General features: G+C 40.4%; 1 protein-coding gene across 2 annotated transcripts in view; it reads left to right on the forward strand.

Moving 5' to 3' along the window:
• METTL16 (methyltransferase like 16) overlaps nucleotides 1-25,037 on the forward strand; it is a 71,605-nt gene extending 46,568 nt beyond the window's left edge. The window contains exons 7-11 of one of the 2 annotated variants that reach the window (XM_030296026.1): nucleotides 12,354-12,423; nucleotides 13,712-13,801; nucleotides 14,887-14,988; nucleotides 23,902-24,075; nucleotides 24,198-25,037. In XM_030296026.1, coding sequence (XP_030151886.1) covers nucleotides 12,354-12,423; nucleotides 13,712-13,801; nucleotides 14,887-14,988; nucleotides 23,902-24,075; nucleotides 24,198-24,821 — 1,060 coding nt within the window. In that variant the 3' untranslated portion in view covers nucleotides 24,822-25,037. The remainder of the gene's footprint in view (nucleotides 1-12,353; nucleotides 12,424-13,711; nucleotides 13,802-14,886; nucleotides 14,989-23,901; nucleotides 24,076-24,197) is intronic. The other variant, XM_030296027.2, reaches the window with a different exon arrangement.
• The last annotated feature ends 219 nt before the right edge of the window (nucleotides 25,038-25,256 follow it).

Raw genomic sequence — 25,256 nt, forward strand, 5'->3', positions numbered from 1 at the left:
GTTGCAAATGCTTTTCAGCCTTACCTTTCATTTTTGTGCCTGTGACTTAAGCTTACTTAATACCATTGTCTTTTGGGGGTGCCTGGGTGGCTCAGTTGGCTAAGTGGCCACTTCAGCTGAGGCCATGATGTCTCGGTTCGTGAGTTTAGGCCCCGCGTTGGGCTCTGTGCTGACAGCTCGGAGCCTGGAGCCTGCTTCAGTTTCTGTTTCCCTCTTTCTCTACCCCTCTCCCACTTGCTCTGTCTCTCAAAAATAAATGAAACGTTAAAAAGAAAATTTTAAAAAAAGAGCACTGTCTTTTTTAGAGACTCACCCAACCTTCTAAATAGATCAGTCGATATATTTACAGATCTATTTATACTCAGTTTCACTTAATCAAACTCCTTATGACCTGAATTTCAGTCTTGTAATTCATTGCTTATTAGGTCTGTAGTTCATTCCTTTTATGGCAATTATTTTATGATTTTTCAGGAGTCAGAGATCTGTATCTCACAAAGTTCCAACTTAATACTGGTTTCACCACTTTTCCTCTTCATGCTTTTTCCTTTTGTTCCCTACTCCCTGCCAGATGATGGATACTTCCTGGGTTTGTATATATAGTCCGTATATTTGGTGATGGGCAACAAATTGAATAATCTGTGCCTTTTTTTTTTTAAGTTTATTTATTTATCTTGAGAGAGAAAGAATGTGAGGTGGGGATAGGCGGAGAGAGGGGGAGAGAATCTTAAGCAGCCTCCATGCTGCGGCACAGAGTCCGACGCAGTGCCCAAACCCATGAAACTGTGAGACCATGACCTGAGCTCTTATCAGGAGTCAGATGCCCAACCACTTGAGCCACCTAGGCACCCCTGTGCCTTTTGAATGTGATTCTTTAATCACATTCTTAATCACCAAACGTAAACTTCGTTTTTTATTGGTAAATGGGATAATAATAGCTACTTTAGATCTCATATTAAATAGGATCATTTTAACTCGACTGTTCTAGGAGTTCAGTAGATTTACATGCTGGTCCACTATGTTGAAAGAAAATGTTACAAATAACTTTGTTACGTTATTTTAATAAAAAGCCCCTCCCCGTCCCCTTCTTTTTTTTTTTTTTTTAAAGTAGATGCTAGTATAGTTATGGGGTACTATAAATAATAATTGCAGGGTACAATTGTAGATTTTATCCCTGAGCCTTTAGTTAATTCTTCAGCTGAAAGACTCCCAACTTTGGAGATAATACCTCCTATAGCTGTTCAGAGAATGAAGAGAAATTACATATGAATATACATGTAGACTGAAGTGCTATCTAAATGTTACGTGTTCCTATTATTTGCGATTTTATCTCTTAAACAATATAATCACACAGAAAATTAGCAAATGGAGAAAACATTGATCTCAGCACTTTGATGCAACTATTAGCTTATTTTGGGTGCATTTCCTACCAGTTCCCCCTTTTTTTTATTCCCGTGGTTATAATCATAAATACCACTAATTTTGTTTTCTACTCTTGATTTTTTTTCATTCCTGTGTTTCTTTGTGGCTAATGGTATGTGCATAGCAGTAATTTTAAATAGCTTGACAACAGTCCACAATTAACTAATTCCTTATTATTGGGCACTATATTCTTTTTTTCAGTGTTACAAAGAACATACCACTTCTCATTTGTTACTGAACCTCCACAGATACATCTAATGAATCTGTAACGTGGGTGGCTATCTTTGACCTCTGATTTCATCTTTGATTAGGATCCATCATAGGGTTGCCGATCAGTAAAAGGGTTTCTTGGGTGTCATTAGAAAGAAATGTACCCCTTGCTCCAGTGTACCAACTCACTACACAGATAAAGAATGTAGGGATGTATTGGGGATCAGATAATATACCAGCCTGTTCTCCGGTAGAAGACGATTTTCTTAGTTAAAAACCTAAAATGTATGTCTTAGTTTTGAGCTCCACAGGAAGTAGGTAGTGGTATTTTGATTTTTTACTTCCTGCTAAGGTAGGAAGATAGAGAATTAAGCAGCCTGAAAGATAAGGGGCTACTTTTTTTTTAATGAATTAGATTATGTGCTTCTCATAACCTTAGTTTAGGTATCATGCATACATGCGTAGTTACATTCTCTTTCAAGTTTTAAGGGGGTAGAGCCTCATTGATTGGTGACTACTCTAAGGTCTTAGGGAGAAAAGGTTGAATCCAGTGGTTCATGCCGTGACAAGCTAGCTGTATCAGCTTTCATAGCATATCTACCTATAATAGGTAGTCACTGCTTAGTGCTACTTTCAGTAGTCGAAGTAGAGAGTTGTTAAAAGCAACAAGCATGTATTTTTAGTACATCAGGCAGTTATAAAAAGGAATACCAAAGAATGAAAAGCCTTGGTCCCACTACCTTGGAGATCTTATTGCAGTGTTTCTTGTACTTGTAAAAATGTATGTGAATCATTAAAGCTACTTTTTAAGAAGAACGGAAGATAAAAGTTTATTTTTAGTCATGTAGATTTGTAATGTGCGGTAGTTTAAATGATAAATTTTGAGATCAGGTGGACATTAGGGCTGTTCTGCATGTCGAGGGGCATTTATTCTGGTAATTCAATATAGGCAGCGAAATGTTAGGTTCCACAACTTAGGGAAATTTTTAGACTATGCTCATGTCCACTTTACATGCCAAACTTCTGCTTCTGTCTGTTTTTCTGTATTACGCTTTAGTTTAAGGTTTGGTGTTTTAAAAAGTTTTAAAATAACCAGTCCCCACTAAAAAGAACCAGTAGGGGCGCCTGGGTGGTTCAGTTGGTTCAGCATCTGACTTCAGCCCAGGTCGTGATCTCATGATTTGTGAGTTCAAGCCCTGCATCAGGCTGTGTGTTGACAGTTTAGGGCCTGGAGCCCCTGCTTGGATTCTGTGTCTCCCTCTCTCTCTGCCCCTCTCTCTCTCTCAAAAGTAAATAAACATTAAAAAAATGTTTTTAACAAAAAACATAAATAAAAAGAACCAGGCGCCTTGGAGAAATGGGTGATTCCACTGCTAGGTAAGTATAAGTTTAAGAAGAGCCTGGAATATTTTATGGTATCAAAAAGTAAGGAAGTGTTCAAAAAATGACCTGTCAGAAGCATACAAGAGGTAGCCCAAGCCAAATCTGAGACAATATGATTTCAAAATAAATAATGATAATAATTGATTTTAACCTATTAAATAAAATAAGCAAATGAAATACATAAAGGGGATAGAGGAAAAGTTCTTTGTCACAGTATCCCAACTAGTACATGCAGAAGGAACAATAAAGTGAGAAAAAACACCATTTTGTCATCATTATTATAATAATTGATTCATGGAAAATCAACAATGGAAAATTTGAGGAGGGACAGGATGTTAACAATTTCAGAGTATCTCCCCACAGATGACTTAACAATCACAAAGAAATAACGGTAACATTATAGTAGAGAAGCCTGGGGGACCCCGCCTTAAGCAGGTAATCACCTTCTGATGTGCTGCACCCAGGACACTACAGCACCCTGTGCTCTTCATGCCCAGCGTGTATAACTTGAACCTAACTCTGAGGAAACTCCAGACAAACCAATTGGAGGGGTTTTGTAAAACATTTCTTCAGAAATAGGAAGGTCATGAAAGTTACAAAAACAAACAAAAAAAGGGCTGAGGAACTGTTGCGGATTGAAGGAGACTAAAGAGACTTGACACGTAAATGAAATGCAGGATCTTAGATCTTGCATCAGGGGAGAAAATTGCCATGAAGGACATTATTGGGATAATTGGTGAAATTTGAAAATGGACTGTATTCCAGATAATAGTATTGTATGAGTGTTAAATTTTCTCAATTTGATAATTGTTCTGTAGTTATGAAGGAGAAGGTCCTTGTTTTTAAAATGTGCATGCCAAAATATTAAGGGTTAAAGGGGCATGATGATGACTGTAGCTAACACTCAAATATTGAAAACAAAACTAAACACACATACAGAACAAGCAAATGGAGGAAATGTTGATTGATGAATCTGGGTGAAGAGTATACTGGAATCATTTGTACTAATTTTGCAACTCTTCTGTATGTTTGAAATTATTTCAGAATACTTTTTCTTGAAGCTGCTATCTCAGAGGAATTACTAAATGTTGTAATGAGTACAGTGTTACTTGCATCATTAAAATAATATAATGGGTTCAAAGTCTCCTGGGTAGCTAGATCTTCCTTTTGTTCATCTTTTTTCTACTTGCATTTTGATTAGTTGTCACAAGATGTTTGTGAGAGTAGCTAGGATCTGATGGGTAGGCATTTCTTAAAGTGAAGTCAGCTCAGAATTTTTTTTAATACATGCTATAACTTTGTCCTATAAGAAATATAAGTCTTTCAGGAAACAGTTAAGTATACTGATGAGATTAAATCTTAGATTCACAAGTCTAGTATTCAGTTTACAGCAAGGGTTAAAAGAAATATGTACTTTGCCAAGTGTATGTTAACTACCGATGACATATTTAACCATAACAAGCCTTACTTATCTAAATATTTGCTTCCCTTCATCTCCTGAGGAAATTTAGAATATCTTTGATTTGTCTCTGTTCTGGACTGTTTCTTGGTTTCTGGTGACTCTGATCTAATCTGTTCAGGAATGGTAATCTTAAAGGAAAGGTCTTCACCTATTTTATACTGTTACTATTTGAGCACTAATTGCTGTTAATTTCTTTTTTTGTATCTTGTTCCTAAAATACCAAAGGCTTTTAATTCCTGGTTAATGATTTCTCCATTTATATACTGTCTTCTTAAAGGGAGCATATTGTTTTTGTCCTAAACATTTTAAAACCACCAAATGGAATTGATTGTGCTCTAAGTAAATTTACCCAGGTTTGTTTAAAGTGGTTTAGGTAAAACAATTATTTCTTTGTATTTTCAAAGGGGAAAATGATTGACTAAACAAAATAGGGGCAGTCACCTGTTGTTGAGCCCACAAATAATGAAAACAAAATAGTAGTGCATACTATTTCTAGAGCAGTATAATGGTATTTCTCATACTTCTGTAAACATTAAGATTTTCATTTATATTATTTAATGTATTAAGTTGGAACCATATGAAATGGCCACTGTATTTATGATACAAACCCGGATACAAAAACATTCTGTGCCTGCATTTATATCAAAGTCTAAAGAGGCAAAATTATTAAGACAGAATGACCAGGGGTCACTGGAGGCTGGGGTAGGATGGGAAAAGGGGCACAAGGGAACTATTTAGGGTGCTGTAAATGTTCTATATCTTTTTTAAAAAAATTTTTATGTTTATTCATTTTTGAAAGACAGAGAGAGACAGAGCACAAGCAGGGGTGGGGTGGAGAGAGAAGGAGACACAGAATCTGAAACAGGCTCCAGGCTCTGAGCTGTCAGCACAGAGCCTGACACGGGGCTTGAACTCACCGCGAGATCGAGACCTGAGCTGAAGTCAGACGCTCAACTGACTGAGCCACCCAGGTGCCCCTAAATGTTCTATATCTTGATTGTGATGGTGGTATTATACGCATTTGTCAAAATTCACTGAACTACATACTTAAAATTAGATTTAAAAAAAGGCGTGCCTGTGGGAATGCAAGCTGGTGCAGCCACTCTGGAAAACAGTTTGGAGGTTCCTCAAAAAATTAATAATAGAACTATCCTAGACCCAGCAATTACACTACTAGGTATTTATCCAAGGGATACAGGTGTGCTGTTTTGAAGGGACATATGCACCCCAGTGTTTATAGCAGCACTATCAACAATAGCCAGAGTATGGAAAGAGCCCAAATGTCCATCGATGGATGAATGGATAAAGAAGATGGTGTGTGTGTGTGTGTGTGTGTGTGTGTGTGTGTGTGTGTGTGTACACACACAATGGAGTATTACTTGGCAATCAAAAAGAATGAAATCTTGCTATTTGCAGCTACGTGGATGGAATTGGAGGGTATTATGCAAAGTGAAATTAGTCAGAGAAAGACAAAAATCATATGACTTCACTCATATGAGGATTTTAAGTGACAAAACAGATGAACATAAGGGAAGGGAAACAAAAATAATATAAAAACAGGGAGAGGGATGAAACAGAAGAGACTCTTAAATATGGAAAACAAACAGAGGCTTACTGGAGGGGGTGTGGGAGGGGAGATGGGCTAAATGGGTAAGGGGCACTAAGGAATCTACTCCTGAAGTCATTGTTGCACTATATGCTAATTTGGATGTAAATAAAAAAAAAATAAAATAAACAAATAATCTAGCACACAGAAAAAAGGGGGGGGGGTGCCTGGGTGGCTCAGTCAAGTGTCCAACTCTTGATCTCAGCTCAGGTCTTGCTCTCAGGGTCATGAGTTGAAGCCCCACATTGGGCTCTGCACTGGGCATGAAACCTACTTAAGAAAAAAATAAAATAGGGGCACCTAGGTGGCTCAGTCAGTTAGGTGGCTGACTTCAGCTCAGGTCATGATCTCCCGGTCCATGGGTTCGAGCCCCGCACTGGGCTCTGTACTGACAGCTCAAAGCCTGGAGCCTGCTTCCGATTCTGTGTCTCCCTCTCTCTCTGCCCCTCCCCTGCTTGCAGTCTGCCTCTCTGTCTCTCAAAAATAAATAAAAACATTTAAAAAATAAAATAGGAAAATTTTACTGTATACAAGTTAAATCCCAATAAAGCTGATGTAAATGTAAAAATTCCCCTCGTGTCCCTTCTATTTTTGTTGTCATTCATTTATACGTATGCATGTTCATAAGCATACATAATCAAATATGTTGTTGGTGATTTTTTTAAATGTTTATTTCTTTATTTTGAGAGAGAGGGAGAGAGAGAATCCCAAGCAGGCTCCACACTGTCAGCACAGAGTCCAGTGCAGGGCTGGATCCCACTAACCACGAGATCATGACCTGAGCCAAAATCGAGTTGGATGCTTAATTGACTAAGCCACCCAGGTGCCCATGGTATTGTTATTTTTAACAAACTGTTACCTGTGGCTTAATTAAGAATTTTAAAAGTTTTAGGGTATCTGGATGGCTCAGTCGGTTAAGCGTCTAACTCTTGATTTTGGCTCAAGTCATGATCTCACAGTTTGTGGAATCAAGCCCTACTTCGGGCTCTATGCTGACAGTGTGGAGCCTGCTTGAGATTCTCCCTCCCTGTCTCTGCCCCTCCCCTGCTTGTGTGTGCTCGCTATAAATAAAACAAACAAACAAACAAACAAAAAATTTTAGAAAAAGAATTTTAAAAGTTTTGATTTTTTTGTTTTTTCAACTTCCACTTATTTTTTTCTCCCTTGTTCTTCATTTTATATAGATCTGAGTTTCTGACTGATATAATTATCCTTCTTGTAAGGCCTTGCAAATGTTAAAGAGAAGTTCTCTAGAGAAGGAACTGGCAATAAATTACCTCAATTTCTGTTTGTCTGAGAAAGTCTTATTTCACCTTCACTTTTGAAGGATAATGTTGCAGAGTACAGAATTCTAGCTAGGTTGGTGGGTTTTTTCCTCTCAACATTTTAAACATTTCTCTCTACTCTCGCATGGCTCCTTTTTTTTTCTTTCTTTTTTTTCTTTTCTTAAGTTTCTTTATTTTGAGAGAGAGCTGGTGTGGGGAAGCAGAGAGAGAGAGGAAAGATAGAATCCCAAGCAGACTCCGTGCTGTCAGTGCAGAGCCCAGTGTAGGGCTCCATCTCACAAACCTGAGAGCCCCACACTGGGCTCCATCTCACAGACTGTGAGATCATGACCTGAGCTGAAACCAGCAGTCAGATGCTTAACTGACTGAGCCACCCAGGTGCCCCCCTGCGTTGTTTCTTAAGATGAGTTTGATGTAATTCTTTCTTTGTTCCTCTATAGATAATGTGGCTTTTTCCCTTTGGCTTCTTTTAGAATTTTTTTCTTTATCTTTGGTTTTCCATATTTTGGAAATCTCATGCCTTAGTTGTAAATTTTGTGTGTGTGTGTGTGTGTGTGTGTGTGTGTGTGTGTGTGTTTCCTGTTCAGTGATCTCTTACCTTCCCAAATCTGTGGTTTCGTGTCTGGCATTAATTTGGGGGAAATTCCCGGTCGTTAGTGTTTCAAATGATTTTTCTGTGCCTTTCTGTCTTTTCTTTTTGGAATTCCAATTATACATATTTTACACCTTTTGTAGTTGTCCCACAGTTCCTGGATATTGTATTCTGTTTCCCTGCCCAGTGCTTTTTCTCTTTACTTTTCAGTTTTGGCAGTTTTGCTGAGCTATCCTCACACTCAGAGATTCTTTCTTCATCTGTGTCCAGTCTCCTGATGAGCCCATCAAAGGCATTCTTCTTTCCATTACAGAGGTTTTGACTTGTAGCATTTCTTTTTTCATTTTCTTAGAATTTCCATTTCTGCTTACATTGCCCATCTGTTCTTACATGCTGTCTGTTTTATCCATTAGAGCCCTTAGTATCTTAATCATGGTTGTTTTAAATTCCTGGTCTCATAACTCCCACGTTCTTGCCATATGTGGTTCTGATGCTTGCTCTGTGTCTTCAAACTGTTTTTTGCCTTTTAGTATGTTTTGTTAGTTTTCTTAATAGAAACACATAATATAGTGCGTAAAAGGAACTGCTGTAAATAGACCTTTAGTAATGTGGTGGGTGAGGTGTGGAGAGAGGGGAGATATTCTGTAGTGTGAATAGATCAGTCTTTTAGTGAGCCTGTCCCTCTGGATTGTGAACTTCACACTTGCTTCTCGGTCCCTCCTTACTCTCTTCCCCTCCATCCTGGTGGGACAGGATGGCTAGAGTAGGCTGGAGTTGGATGATGCCATTCCTCTATGTCAGTTAGGCTCTGATAATACCTTAACAGGTTAAGATCTGGTTAACTAGTTTCTCTTGAGGGCAGGCCTCGTTAAGAACAGGATGCTCTAGAGGATTACTCCTTTTCTCTTTTCCCTGCTGGAAGCACAGAGAATTTTTCTCCCATATTCACTGTGAGAACCTGGTCAAGCTCTTGGATGTAAAATTGATAAAAGTTTTGGGGTCCTGATGACAGAGTCCTCCTGGGTTTTTTCTCTCTCAGACCTGTCCCTGCTGAGTCTCCAGCAATTTGTCAGCTGCAGTTCAGTTTCCCTACCTCAGCACTGATTCCCATGGAGGTTTTGCTCCGGGATTTTTGTTCTGGTGAGTTGTGATTCTTTGTATTCACCTGTTGGTTTCTCTAATTTTAGAGTCAGTGGTTTCCCCTGTGAATAGTTGCTTCTGTGATGGATATAGGAAGAGTTAATTTTTTAGTTGGTTCAGCCTTTTACTTAAACAGTGTGGCAACTTCCAGCTTCTTAACATGTTGGACTAGAAACTAGAAGTCTCCCTATATATTTTTATCTGTTTATTAATCTTAACTGAGTTGTAGGAGTTCCTTATATAATGTTGAATACAAGTCTTTTATAGGATGTATTTTGCAAGTATTTCCTCCCAGTCTGTGGTCTGCCTTTTTATTTTTATAACCATGTTTTTTGAAGAGCAAGCCTTGGGTACCTTTGTTTAATCACCTGCTCATAGGGCACTCCTGGGTGGCTCAGTCAGTTAAGCATCTAACTTTAGCTTAGGTCATGATCTCGCGGTTTGTGAGTTCGAGCCCTGCATCGGGCTCTGTGCTGACAGCTTGGAGCCTGGATCTTGCTTTGGATTCTGAGTCTCCTTCTCTCTCTGCCCCTCCCCTGCTCTCTCTCTGTCTTGCAAAAATAAATAAAATGTTAAAAAAAAAAAAAAGTTTTTTTAAAAATCACCTGATCATATAAGCGAGTCTGTTTCTGGACTATATTCCATTGTCTTGATCTGTATGTCTATATTTATGCCATTACCATATTGTCTTGATTATCGGAGCTTTATACTAAGTCTTGAATTCAGGTGGTGTAAGCCCTCCAGTTTTGTTCTTTTCCAAAAAAAATTGTTTTGGATATTTGAATTCTTTTCTCTTTTTTTTAAAGAAAAAACTTTTTTAAAGTTTTTTCATTTATTTACTTTGAGAGAGAGTGCATGAGCATATACCAGGGAGGGACGGAGAGGAGGGGTAGAGAATCCCAAGCAGTCTCTGCTGTCAGCACAGAGCCTGATGCAGTGCTCAATCCCATGAACCATGAGATCACGACCTGAAAACTATGATTCTCTTACTGTTTTCTAGTCTAATTAGTTATTACAGCCTGAGACCATATTTTGTATTATTCTAATCTTTTAAAAGTGTTCTAAGACTTGTGGGTCCTGGCTGGCTCAGTCAGTAAGGCTGTGGCTTTTGATCCCAGGGTTGTAAGTTTGAACCCCATGTTGCATGAAGAGATAGATTACTTAAAAATAAAATCTTTTTTTACAAAAGTGTCTCCAGCCTCTCTGTACTTTTAAGATTTTCTCTTTATCTCTGATTTTCAGTAATTTAAATATTTTTTTAATATTTATTTACTTTTGAGAGAAAGAGGGAGAGAGAGTGTGTATGTGTGTGAGTAGGGGAAGGGCAGAGAGAGAGAGGGAGACATAGAATCCAAAGCAGGCTCCAGGCTCTGAGCTGTCTGCAAAGAGCCCAACTCAGGGCTCGAACTCATGAACCGTGAGATCATGATCTGAGCCAAAGTCCGTCGCTTAACAGACCGAGCCACCCAGGCTCCCCTGATTTTCAGTGATTTAATTGTGAGGTACCCTGATAGCATTTTCCTTATGTTTCTTTGTGGGGTTCATTAGACTTTGTGTGTGTAGACTTATAATTTTTTTCAATTTTGGAAAAAATTGGCCCTTTTTTCAAATATTTTTTGTCTCTTCTTCCCTTTTCTGAAATGCCACTTATGTGTATTGCTTGATACTGTCCCACAGGTCATAGGTGCTATGTGTATTTTTTTTCCCCATGTGCTTTATTTTGGGTAGTTTCTGTTGGTATGTATTCAGGTTCACAGGTCTTTTGCAGAATCTCGTATGTTGTTAATCCTGTCCAGTGAAATTTTAATTCTAGGTATCATAATTTTCATGTCTAGAAGTTCCATTTGGTTGGTTTTGATATCTTCCTTTATACTCCGTACTATGTCCATGTTTTGTCTTGGAGTATATTTCTAAGAGCTGTTTTAATGTCATCATCTGCTGACTTCGTCATCTCTCATTTCTTGATCTGTTTCTAATAATTGATTTTTTTTTTTATCCTGGTTGTAAGTCATTTTCCTGCCCCCCCCCCCTTTTTTCCTGCCTGTTTTAATGTCTGGTCATCTTTGGTTGGATGCTACATATTGCAAATCTTATGTTTTGGGGTGCTGCATTTCATTGTGTTCCTTTAAAGAGTGTTGGATTTTGTTCTGATGTTTACTTAAGTTATCTGTGATCACTTTGGTCCTTTTGAGTCTTGCTTTTAATTTTAAGCTTCATTAGGGTAAAGATAGAATAGCCTCTAGCCCCATTACAAAGCAGCATCCTTTCTAGGACTCTACCAGATGCCCCCTTATTAACAAGGGTTTTTTGCTTTGGCCAGTAGAACTACAAACTAGTCCAGCTCTGTCTGGACTCTAGGAATTGTTCAGCTGACTGCTTTCTGGGAATTCTTTCCCTAGCCTCACAGAGTTCCACCTCACACACATGCAGATCATTATTCTGCAGAATATTCCAGGGAACTCTTCTGCAGATGGCCATAATTCTCTATGCACCTCCTTCCTTTCTTGTATTTTGCCCTTCAGATTCTTACTGTGTGGGCTTCTGAAATCCATCTCTCCCTCATTAATTCAGCAAGATTATTGGGATCTGTTTGCATGACCTTTCCCTGCATTGCTGCTTGGAAAATTTCCTTCAGGCAGTAAGCTCTGGCAATTATGGGGCTCACCTCATCTGTCTGAGATCATAGGTCTTCACTGTAGTTGTCCAATGTCTGAAAAACAATTGTTACGTATATTTTGTCAAGTTCCTAGTTGCTTGTGATGGAAAGCATAGTAGTTAATCCTTCATAGGCTAAATTCTATTCTTTTACCTTTTAACCAGTTCACTCCATCTTCTCCCCACTCCTTCTTCTAGATTTGTATTTACTATAGAAGAAATTGACTTCATGTTCTTTTGAAACACTAATATAATGTCCTTTAATTATTTGCAGGTTAAGCCATCTCAAAATACAGGTTCATGCCAGATTTTATAATTTCTGTTAAAATGGTATAGGTGGTGTTTTGGAGAGGCTAAGTGGGTTTTGTTTTTTGGTTTTTTTTTGGTTTTTTTTTTTTTTTTTTTGCTTTGGGCTTGTTTTCATTTGTTAGGTTTGTTTTTTTCCTAAATACATGATGTATAATTTTTGTTATTGTCACTTGGAACTTAACTCAGAATTTTTTATGTCTGTTCTCATTTTGTTCGCTTGAGAAATACTTAATTTAAAAATGTAACCATATGAAACAGTGTTTTACTTCTGCTTTTTTTTTCCCCCCCTAGGTGGTACAGCTGTATGCTGGGGAAAAAATGCAGCTTGGCTCCTCTAAAGGAAGAACTTCGCATACAAGGGGTAAGGCTTTATCATTGCTGTTCTGGTGTATCTACTTGTGATGGCAGAGTGTAGAATTTGCTTTTATACTTTAAAACTCTAGGGGCGCCTGGGTGGCGCAGTCGGTTGAGCGTCCGACTTCAGCCAGGTCACGATCTCGCGGTCCGTGGGTTCGAGCCCCGCGTCGGGCTCTGGGCTGATGGCTCAGAGCCTGGAGCCTGTTTCCGATTCTGTGTCTCCCTCTCTCTCTGCCCCTCCCCCGTTCATGCTCTGTCTCTCTCTGTCCCACAAATAAATAAACGTTGAAAAAAAAAAATTTAAAACTCTAAATTTGTTTATTTTTGAATTTTGTAATTCTGGGGCTAAAAGAGGCTTTTTATAAATTATTTTTATAAGGCCTTCTTTGACAATTATAACAGAGGAAAAATGGGGAAAACAGGATGAGAGCTCCCAGAAATGAAAAAAACCTGGTGCCATCTGCCACCGACGCCACATCAGATTCCTTTGTAATTACAGAAACTGAAGTCTACATAAGTTAAGGGGCTTGTTCTGGGTCACATGCCTAGTTATCAAAGATCAGCTATAACTAGAATGGTCTTCAATCAAGTGTGGTTCCCTTTATGGTACAATCCACATGAGTTCAGACCCTTGCTTCTGTTTTGAAAAGCAGGTGGCAAATTAATACTGCCCCCTGACTTCTCTCCCAGTTTATGAAGTTTTGGCACAAGTAAGCATGAGCCAGGTGAGTTTTCAGAGAAGGGGGTCAGATGTGTGGTCAGTGGCAGAAACCAAGGTTCTGATTTCTGGTTTCTCTCTGACATTGTACTCATCCTGTTTTCCCTTTCACGCCTTTTCTTTGTTAAAATTGTAACAGCTGCAAAGTAATTTCATTTTTTTCCCATAAAATCTGATAGATAAAAGGGAGACTACATAGCTGTATCTAGCCAGGCTTTGGTGGCTCTCTTTCCTTAAAAAAGAAAGAAAAGATACCAACAACAACAACAAAAATATTTGAATCATTTACCAGTGGTTTTCTGAAGGAGCTGTGTTATTTTGGGTGTTTTGTATATTTGGACCTTCAAGCCAGAACTGTAAATTCTCTATAATGTTTTAGGAGAGGAAAACATCCACAACTTTGTTGAGAGATAATTTATTCATTGATTGTTAGATAACTGTGCATAACTGGGGATAGTAGTGTTTGTTAACTGATAAAAAGAAAAACCAACACATAATTAACATGAGGCAGGAGCCAAAAACATATTGGTAGAATGACTTCAGTTTGATGAGATGACATGTTTCTTGGTTTCAGGTTCCTAAAGTCACCTACACTGAATTCTGTCAAGGCCGGACAATGAGATGGGCTTTAGCTTGGAGTTTTTATGATGATGTTACAGTGCCCGTAAGTAGAGACTTTGTTACAGCTTTTTCAAATGCCAGCACATGGTGGGTTTCAGTAGGTCATAAATAAATCTGTACTGTTGTTTCCCTCAAGTTTGCCCTAGATGCTTATGTCAGAATGGGAAGTGTTACAAAATAAGGCACAGTCCTATAAGGCTGACTGGTGACCATGGAGCCTTTCTCTGTGGGTTTGGGCAGCACCGTGAGTCTTGTTTAGCAAATATAAATGAAATAGAAATGCGTCTTTTGGGAATTAAAAATTTAGATCATATAACCTGTAGAAATACCTTGCAGGTATAATTATTCTGTTGGCTATTCCTTTAGAATTGAAATTGAAGTCTGTTTATTTTTCTTTATTATTGATATGCTTTCTTTCATAGGGTAGCTGTCTCTTGGGGTTATGGGTGAATACAGAAATTGCCATTTTGTGTTGCAGGCTTTTGATGTGTAACACTTAGGGATTATTCCAGTAAAGGGTTCTGTCTTAGCTTTAAGATTACCACTAGAATATTGATCAGTTTTGAAGCTGGGTATAGGTTATTATCCTAGTCTCTCTACTTTGCATATGCCTAAGCTTGAACATTTTCTGGAATAGAACGTTTTAACAAATGATTTGTTCCACAAATTTCTCTGTCCTTTGTGCTATTATATGTAAAGAAAAAATACTTCTGAAGTGGTTAGACTGAGTAATTTTTCTGGGCTGTACTGAGAGGTGGTAATAGGAAAGCATCTGTTCTCACAGTTCCTTCACAAGAGTGATCAGCCTTGTCACCTGGAGTCTCCCGTCTTAAGTTTATGCACACATTGCTGGGCACTGTGCCCCTTCTTCCCATAGTAATTATGGAGGCCTAGTACCTGGTCCTTCAGGTCTGTGATCCCCTATCCATACAATAGGTTTATTATGGGTGCTCCTTTCCCAAAGTCTTGATTGCTCTTGGTCTTTCAAGTCTTAAATGTTGCTGTGTCTGTGAGCCTCTTCCCCTTCTCTCCTAGGACAGAGGAGTACAGGGGACAATTTGCAGATGTTTCTATATACATGGGCTCAGATTTAAAACTGAGCCTGTCCTCCATGTACTCTGCTACTAGGTGTGCTGCTGGGTTGAAATAAGTGTCCCAGTCAAGTTTGAATGGCCTATCCTGTGGAAGCCTATGCCTCCCTCTGTACAATGCAATATAGAGAGACTAGAGGTTAGTGTTTGAAATGTTCACTGTTTTGTTTTTGTTTAAATTTATTTATTTTGAGAGAGAGAGAGAGAGAGAGAGAGAGTGTGTGTGTGTGTGTGTGTGTGTGCGCACGCGCGCACGAGCTGGGGAGGGGCAGAGAGAGAGGGAGAAAGAGTCCCAAGCAGGCTCTGAGCTGCTGAGAGAAATCGAGAGTCAGACGCTTAACTGAGCCACCTAGGTGCCCCTGAAATGTTCACTGTTTATTATTATTTATTTTCTAATGTTTATGTTTGAGAGAGAGAGAGCACATGTGCGCATGAGTGGAGGAGGGGCAGAGAGAGAGGGAGACAGAGAATTGGAAGCAGGCCCCAGGCTCTGAGCTGTCAGCACAGAGCTTGACGTGGGGCTCAAACTCACAAACTGTAAGATCATGACCTGAGCGGAAATCAGATGCTTAACCAACTGAGCCACCCAGGCGCCCCAAGATGTTCACTATTTAAAAAGATGTTTCTGGGTTTTTGTTTTTTTTTTACTTTCCTGACAGATTATTCTTTCTGTCATTTTCTAGAATATTGGGGCTTTCACACCAAATGGTTAAAATCATTAGTAATGCCCTAGATTGTCCCTGCACAGACACTGGGTTATCCCTGTGCAGATATTAGCAGTTGCAGGAAGGTGGAACTGTATCTGTTTCCAAATGATTTCTCTTTAACCTGCTTCCCACATTTGTTGGCACCACAGGTGGAAGAGCTTATAATGGGCTCTGGGCACATTCCATGCCATCTCAGAACCCAGAGTCCCCTTTGCCCTCTTGGATTAGTAGCTGTCTCAGATGAAAATATCAAAGGGCACTATGTTTCTGTGTTAGCAAAATCAGCTTATTTTGAAAAGGATCCTTCTCCCTCCCTGTCTTTTAGGCCATCCTTGAGCTCTGTTCATAGCTTCAACCATCAAAGAATGCCTTTTGCAAAGGGCCTCAGGTTCTCCCATACCAGAATACTCCTCCCACCCCACCGCTCTCCTCAACCCAAAGCTGTTAATAACATGTTCCCAAGTGTTCCATTAGGTGCACTTAAACCACTACAGGGAAAATGGCAATTTCTGATTTGCAGTAACCCAGCAACAGTTTCTTAGCACTGGTGCCCTTGATCAGCAACTGCTTTCCCAGGGGTGGTCCCAGGGCACTGGCAAGGTTTTCAGTGAGCTGTCCTCTTGGTTCTCCTTTCATCTACCTGGACCTCTTCCCACCTCTTGCATTTTGAAATGCTCACCTGGCTTTCTCCCTCTTGCTCCTGTTAGGGGTGTGTAGGTAGGAGGATGCTGCTTTTGATGAGGAGAGGAAGCCAAGGATTAGAGCTAGTTAAGTAGAAATATTGACCTACTTCCCCACCCCACCCCCACTCCTGCCTTTTTAGGGTAAATGTGCAAGTTACTATGGCAACTTCTATTTTCACTTATCTCGGGCCCACTAACTCGTTGCTGTTGGTGCTGAATGCTAAAAAAAAATTCTGATTCAAGTGCCTACACTAAGTCCATTGCTCTTAGCTGGATTTATTTTAGCAACAAAAGGATGAGTCCTGGTGTTGATAGAATTTTTGTACAATCATTCCTGACTGATGATGTATATAAGGAAGCATATTGTGAGGACTGTTCTTTACAGATTTAACAAGCCACTTAGAATGCCTCTTTGTCCCAGCTTCTCGTCTAATTGCTCAAGATGTTATTTTAGGTTTGCTTTGCTTTCAGAAGTTTAACACTTGTCAAAACAAGAAGGACAAATAGTGTGGCCCCAGCAAGTTGTGCACTCTTAGTTATGACCATTGCCCTGGAATTCTGGTTAAAAAAAAAATTATCCCTCTGCATTCAAGACATTTCTTTCCTGTCTAAGGAAGTAAAGCTAGAAGGCTTTTGGAAAGCAGATGGAGGGAAGGGGTCAAATTAATCAGGTAACCTTGTTAGTGTCACAGCTGGGGTCTCCTGACAGTGCTCTCTTTACTACTGCATAGGTTTGCAAACTGGTTCTAGATAGGTTAGGGATTCTGTGTAGGGTGCCACAGGGAGATGACAGCTGGGGCAGATGTCAGGTTGGAATTTCAGGCTTTGCTGTCATTTTAACCAGAGACGATCTGATTACATCAATATTACTTATTGACTTTATTTCTTGAAGAGATTCTGCTATTAAATGGCTTGAAAACCAGCACTATACCAGGCTATACAGCAGGCTGTAAAACAGATTCGATTAAGGAACTGAGCTTTTGAGCAAAATCAGAGCTACGGACCCTTTGCTTAGTTACTTATCTTATTAAGTATGATCTTCATTGTGATAACACCAAAGAAAGAAGACACCATTTTCTATCCTTATGGTGATTAGTTTTATGGGAGGGAAACACACACACAGCATTGCTACAGAATTATGTCTGAGTAAGTGCTGAAATGAATGGTCAGGAGTTAGGGAGCTCCTAAAATGAAAGCAGTTCCGGCTGGCTAGTCAGAGCTGACTTCATGGAGGAGTTGTTATGTGAATCATCACACATGTTATGTCATTTTATTTAAACTTAACAAGTGAAGTATTGTCCCCACTTGCTAGATGAGGAAATTGGGGGCTCTAAAAAGTCAGCCTAATCCTCAACCATGCTAACATAATTATTCATTTGTTTTGACCCACAGTTCACCACAACAGTCTCAGGATTAACATCATCAACAAAATGACTTGTGAAAATAACTATTTTGTCGTTTTTTCATTTCTTTTGTCCGTGGGGACTGTCTCGTGATAGATTTTAAAGTCATTTGGGGGGCGCCTGGGTGGCGCAGTCGGTTAAGCGTCCGACTTCAGCCAGGTCACGATCTCGCGGTCCGTGAGTTCGAGCCCCGCGTCAGGCTCTGGGCTGATGGCTCGGAGCCTGGAGCCTGTTTCTGATTCTGTGTCTCCCTCTCTCTCTGCCCCTCCCCCGTTCATGCTCTGTCTCTCTCTGTCCCAAAAATAAATAAAAAACGTTGAAAAAAAAAAAAAATTTAAAGTCATTTGGAATGTTTCCTCTTTGCGGGTTTATGCCACCAAGCCCATTCATTTCATTTCTTAGGGATTCCTTTTTGTGTGTTATTTAATTTTGTAATTGTGAAAAATACATGATTTCAAAATCAAATCTCATATATATATATATATATATATACACACACACACACACACACTTAGTAATCTAGCTTGTCTTGTGTCTTTGAAACCTCACTGCTGCATGGGTCGCTATTTACACAGTTTTATAATTTATCCTTCCATGGTTTGTTTTTTTAGAGTAAGGAAATACAGATGTAGGGTTAAAACCACCCCTTCTTGGGATACCTGGTTGGTTCAGTTGGTAGAGCATGCGACTCTTGATCTTGGGTTCGTGAGTTTGAGCCCCACAGTGGGTGTAGAAATTACTTAAAAATAAAATCATTTTTTTTTAAAAAAGAGTCACATCTTCTACCTACTCAGCCAGCCAGGCACCCCAATTTCAGGACATTTTAAACAGTAACCTGTCAGATTAAGATAGCAATAGAAATGCCCACTGAGGGGCGCCTGGGTGGCGCAGTCGGTTAAGCGTCCGACTTCAGCCAGGTCACGATCTCGCGGTCCGTGAGTTCGAGCCCCGCGTCGGGCGCTGGGCTGATGGCTCAGAGCCTGGAGCCTGTTTCCAATTCTGTGTCTCCCTCTCTCTCTGCCCCTCCCCCGTTCATGCTCTGTCTCTCTCTGTCCCAAAAATAAATAAACGTTGAAAAAAAAAATTAAAAAAAAAAAAAAAAAGAAATGCCCACTGAACTGTTAATAGGAAAGCTGCACTCTTGGACAACAAAATATTCAGTCCACTTCATGGCAGCAGAGCTGATACACATTTAAATAAGGCATAGTTGGTGAGGTAATCTGGCTGTCCTTCCCAGCACACCTCCTGTCTGTATTCTAGTCAGGTGTCAGTGTTGGCCCCTTGGCTCTGTTTCTCCAGATAATGATAGTCTGTGCAGAATAATAGCTCACAGGCATTCTGCTGGTTTCTGGAGGACTTAGGGCAGCAGCCATTCAGAGCGCAGCAGAACAGCAAAGCCTCCACTGCAGTGGCCGAGAGCAAGAAGAGCCCTCCTTTCCCCTCAGGACCAGTCTGGAGCTTGTTCTGTCAAAACGAGGAGGCTGTGGCTACCTGCTCAGCACATCTCTAGTGAATGACTCCCTTCTTTTCCTGCAGATACTGGGGAGAACTTAATGGTTTCCTGTAGCCTGTGGCTTCTTTGACACAGTTTTTGCCTTAGCCATAGTTAACAACAGAGCTTTGGCAGCATAGCAGATGCTACATGGATTTGTGTCACGTTACACCTCATTTGAAAGTCTCTTGACTGATTGCACCACTGAGATGTAGAAATGAAAGTAAGAGTGAGGATTTAAGAAATTTATCTACAGCCCTGTTAGGTAAAGCATATTTTAAAATTTAAGAACTGTTTTTAGGGGCACCTGGGTGGCTCAGTGGGTTGGGCACCAACTTCGGCTCAGGTCATGATCTCACGGTTTGTGAGTTTGAGCCCGCATCGGACTCTGTGCTGACAGCTTGGAGGCTGGAGCCTGTTTCAGAATCTGTGTTCCCTCTCTCTCTCTCTCTGCCCCTCTCCCACTCATACTCTGTCTCTCTCTCTCTCTCTCTCTCTCTCAAAAATAAATAAACATTAAAAAAATTTTTTTTTAAAAAAAACTGTTTTTGTTCAGGGGCGCCTGGGTGGCTCAGTCAGTTAAGGTTCCGACTTTGGCTCAGGTCATGATCACAGTTCATGGGCTCGAGCCCCGTGTCGGGCTCTGTGCTGACAGCTAGGAGCCTGGAGCCTGCTTCAGATTCTGTCTCCCTCTCCTTCTGCCCATCACCTGCTCATGCTCTGTCTCTGTCTCTCAAAAATAAATAATAAACATTAAAAAAGAACTGTTTTTCTATTTATATTTTCAATCCAATGTATTCTTTTTTAAAAATTTTTTTCTTTTACATTTATTTATTTATTTATTTATTTATTTATTTATTTATTTTGAGAGACAGAGACAGAGCACAAGTGGGGGAGGGGCAGAGAGAGAGAAGGAGACACAGAATCCCAAGCAGGCTCCAGGCTCCAAGCTGACAGCACAGAGCCCGACGTGGGGCTCGAACTCACAAACCGTGAGCTCATGACCTGAGCCGAAGTCTCAACCCAACCCACTGAGCCACCCAGGTGCCCCTCAATCTAATGTATTATTAAATGCTGCAACAAAATAACATTCGAGGTCCCACCCCCTGTTGATTGTTATTCATTAAATCCTTGCAATTCAAAAAATACAAAACTAATATCCCCTATGGAGTTTACAGTTCCTCACCAAACTTCTTTCACATTGTCCTTTCAGCTGGGGAATATAGTAGTATATTTTCTTTTTTTTTTTAAAAATTTTTTTTTTTCAACGTTTATTTATTTTTGGGAGAGAGAGAGACAGAGCATGAATGGGGGAGGGGCAGAGAGAGAGGGAGACACAGAACTGGAAACAGGCTCCAGGCTCTGAGCCATCAGCCCAGCGCCCGACGCGGGGCTCGAACTCACGGACCGCGAGATCGTGACCTGGCTGAAGTCGGACGCTTAACCGACTGCGCCACCCAGGCACCCCTAGTAGTATATTTTCTAATGCAAAATCAGTTGTAAATTCACCTTCTGGTTCTTCACATTAAACTGAATAAACCATGGTAAATAAGTGATTTTGTTTTACATTTTAAAATGTTAAATTATTGATGTTATTTTGCCGCTTAAACTAGATGATGACAGTTTGAGTGTGGCACCCTTTGTTGAAAACACTTGTGATTTGAGATTATAAGCATATTTGCAATAAGTTATCTCTGTTGGGGGAAAACAGCTTCTAGTGTTGTGGCAGGGTATAAGATTACCTGCTGTTGGGGACCTATGGGGTTGAGTTTAGTTACTAATTTCTCAAGGCCTGCTCCTGTATTTTACTCTAGCCCTGCCTGCTAAGAAATTTCAGTACAGGGGCACCTGGGTGGCTTACTCAGTTGAGCGTCCGACTTGGGCTTAGGTCACGATCTCATGGTTCCCGAGTTCAAACCTCACATGGGGCTCGTTGCTGTCAGCTCACAGCCCACTTTGGATCCTCTGTCCCCTCCTCCGCTTGCACACGCGCGCTCTCTCTCAAAAATAAAACATTAAAAAAAAAAAAAAAAAGAAATTTCAAGGGCACCTGGGTGCCTCAGTCAGTTGAGCAGCCACCTTTGGCTCAGGTAATGTTTTCACAGTTTGTGGGTTCAAGCCCCACATCGGGCTCTCTGCTGTCAGTGTGAAGCCAGTTTCCAGATCTTCTCTGCTCCCCTCCCTCTGCCCCTCCCCCACTCTCATTCTCTCAAAAATAATTTTTTTTTTTTAACGTTTATTTATTTTTGAGACAGAGAGAGACAGAGCATGAACAGGGGAGGGGCAGAGAGAGAGGGAGACACAGAATCGGAAACAGGCTCCAGGCTCTGAGCTGTCAGCACAGAGCCTGACGCAGGGCTCGAACTCACGGACTGTGAGATCGTGACCTGAGCCGAAGTCGGACGCCTCACCGACCGAGCCACCTAGGCGCCCCAAAAATAAACTTATAAAAAAAAAGGTAGGGGGGGATAAAAAGGAATTTCAGTACAAATAAGAGGGGGAAAGGAATGATTGCTGTAAGCCAAGCCTATGTTAGACTTTAATCATTTAAAACCCTAAGAATTTCTGGACTATAAATTGTCTGTCTTTTGAGTGCCTAGTTTCTATAATAGAGTAAAACTAAAACAGTCTTGGGAGGACTGTGTTTGTGTATGTGTGTATTAAAGTAATTCACTAAGAATATTCAGAAATACCAGATTTATCAGTTGGCCATTACATATGGAAAACTGGGACCAGAATGCAAGGTAAAGGAACCATATTTGAGAGGCAGAAGTTTTCATTTTCATCCTGGGGTAATAGGGTAATAAATTGTCTATTTTGTTATTTCTGATTCCCTCGGAACTTGGAAAGTGGATCCTTGATAGAGGTCTTGTTAGGTTCGGTGAGGACACATTTCTCTCCTTTAATTTCTAGAAATGATGGTGAGTCCATTCTTTCTTTTGGAGAAAGAGTATTGTAGGCCAGCTCCAGCATGACCAATCGAGAAACGGCAAAATCTTCACTTTGCTGGTTTGAATTTGTAAACACAAATGATTACCATCTCTGTCAGAAGAGATAGCAGGCACTGTCCTTTTAGCCATATTGCTGGGTGACCTTTAGTGTGCTGGGTGGGCTGTCAGGGATGCTCCTGTTACCGTGAACTGTCCATAGTAACAGCCTTGGATGCTGGGAAGTGGAATGGGGAATCTGGTTCTTCTCTCCCATTCCCCCCCTACACACCATTATCTTTCTTCCTCCACAGCTTAATAGTCATGTTTTAAACTCCTTAATGGAAAGTGTTAGGCTCTCGGTAGACTATAGAAAATATGTTTCTTAGGCTGGGTGATTGATTAATAGCAATACTACTGTGTTAATATCAATATGAATTTGTCTCATCTTGTCTGAGACATTAATTGAACAAGTTCAGACTTAGAGCTTGGAGTCCATGATTTGTTTTTCAAGAGCAGGTTCTTACTCATATATGTACCCTTTGTTTTTGGTCCTTTTCTTCTAAACTTGTTTTCTAGTGTTCTCTAATTCCGCCCCCCCCCCCCTTTTTTTTTAATGTCTTGGTATAAAGGGAAAATATAGATTGTTTCTTAGAAATACGATCTAGAAGTTTTCTAGCATGGAATAAACTGGCTGTTTTGTTGTGTGCATGTGGGATGTGGAGTTGCTGATTATTCCTTACAAGGCCTCACCCAGGAAGCGGACCTGACAGTGTGTATATGCATGTGCTCTGTCACCATTGCCAGGCAGAATTGCAGTTAACGCCAACACCACTATCGGCGACTGCTTTTTGCAGGAAAGGGGCTTTCAACCTGACTAAAGTGTTTTCTCTTTATGAGCCTTTCTCCTTATAATCTCCACCTGCTCACTTTGACCCTGACCCTTAGAATTATCTTAATTTTTTAAAGTTTTGATAAATTTTGTCAACAGGTGGAAGTCTGCCTCTTAAAGTGTTCATAATATATCTAGCCTGAACTAAGAATCATTTAAAAAATTTAGTAAATGTTTAAAGAAACAAATTTTAAATATATGTCATTTAGTTTTTAAAATGGAACTTGAGTCCCTCTAGTGGGTAGAGTACAATTCACTTTCTAAGCTTGAAATAGAAAGATGAGAGTCTTGAATTGTGTGGAACCAACTTTCAAATCCACTCTTCTCATCACCACTGGTATCTCTTCTTCCAGCAGAGAGGCAGTGCACAGCTAGCCATTGGCTTGGTCCCAACATTAGCCAAGATGCAGCAGGCCTCCTTCTCTGCCCATGTGATCCTAGTTGACCCTGGTCATTCCTCACATGTGATCTTCAAGCCTCAACACGTATAAAGTTGGACTACAAGTAGGCAATTTTAAACCATGCAGTTCTTATTTTTTTAATTTTAATTTTTTAAGTAAGCTTCATGCCCAGCCTGGGGCTTGAACTCACAACCCTGAGACCAAGAGTCACATGCTCTACCAACTGAGCCAGCCAGACGCCCCCATGCAGTTCTTGATAGAATAGAACACAGAGTCCCCGGGGTCCTTGAGTTGCTATGAAATAAATAATCATACAGGTGTGTGCTGGGCACAACACATAGATGAGGGACATTCAGTAATTGGAGGCTGTTATATGCTGATAGCCTGACCATAGGCAGCATGGTATGACATGCAAAGGTCTTTGCGTTTTTTAGTGCTCTACATTTGGTAGTAGAAGTCATGGAAATGTCCCTAGCTGAGTTCATTATAATACATGAAATTTCATTAGTTGGATAACTTCTTCCCCCATGCCTTCTTTTACTTTCAGTCACCACCCAGTAAGCGAAGAAAATTAGAGAAGTCAAGGAAACCCATCACGTTCGTGGTGTTAGAGTCTGTGATGAAAGAATTATCCCTCAAAGCATCATCTTTGGGCTCTGAGACAGTGGAAGGCATAGTAGTTGTGACAACGTGGATTGAAAAAATCCTCACCGATCTGAAGGTACTTTGTTAAGCACATTGATGACTTCCTTAACAATAATCTTTTTTCTTTTCTTTTCTTTCTTGTTTTTGAAGTTTTGAGAAAAGTGACTTTCTATCAAATTCTGTTTTTCCTCCGAATAGGTTCAGCATAAACGAGTCCCCTGTGGAAAGGAAGAGGTTAGCCTTTTCCTAACAGCAATAGAAAACTCCTGGATTCATTTAAGGAGAAAGAAACGGGAGCGAGTGAGACAGTTGAGAGAAGTTCCGCGAGCTCCTGAGGACGTCATCCAAGCTTTGGAAGAGAAGAAGTCCACCCCGAGAGAGTCTGGCAGTAGCCAGGATTTGGCCCAGGGCCCCCGGGAGGGCGCCCTGTGTGGGCCTGCTGCACAGGAAGGCGAATCTTCCACTCTTGAGGGCCATTCCTCAAACCAGGATCTGCTTTCCCAGGATGAAAACCCAGAACCTGTGGAGGATGAAAGGAGTGAGGAAAAGGGAGGGATGGAGGCTTCAGAAAATTGTAAAGCCTCTAGCAATGGGGCCCAGGACCGAGAGGCATCTGAGCAGTTCAGCAGCCCGGTGTCTGAAAAAGGAAGCCATCTCCAAGGAGTGGCTGGACATTACCTATTCAAGTGTTTGATAAATGTAAAGAAGGAGGTAGATGATGCTTTAGTTGAAATGCATTGGGTTGAGGGCCAGAATAGGGATTTGATGAACCAGCTTTGTACCTATATACGTAACCAAATTTTCAGGCTTGTTGCTAGTTAAATTCTTGCACAGCTGGGAAGTTTCTATACAGTAGCTTGCCTTGGTGTGGCAAGAGGTATTCCACCATAGGCCCATTGGTCATTATGTGCAGTTTTCTTAAAAAAAAAAAAAAAAAAAAAAAAAAAAAGAAAGAAAGAAAGAAAGAAAAGAAACAAATTAATCTATTTTTAACCCCTGCCCAATCCCCCTTATTAAAGTCACTGGGCATTAGTATGGTAATTCATGAGGATAAATTGTGGTTACCAGCATCAATAAAAAGCCATCAGTAAATTCAGGAGGGATTTAAACCTGACTTAAGCTGATCACCTTAGCTTAGCCGAGGCCAAAAGGATCGTTTTTGGAGTCTGGTCTGGGTCAGAACTACAGAGCATCATGCTGTCTCTGTCATCCATAGTTGCTTCTTGAGGAGGGGTGGCTTTCTCATTCTCTGAATAG

The sequence above is a fragment of the Lynx canadensis genome, chromosome E1 (assembly GCF_007474595.2).
Source record: "Lynx canadensis isolate LIC74 chromosome E1, mLynCan4.pri.v2, whole genome shotgun sequence".
In the NCBI taxonomy this organism is placed as follows: domain Eukaryota; kingdom Metazoa; phylum Chordata; class Mammalia; order Carnivora; family Felidae; genus Lynx; species Lynx canadensis.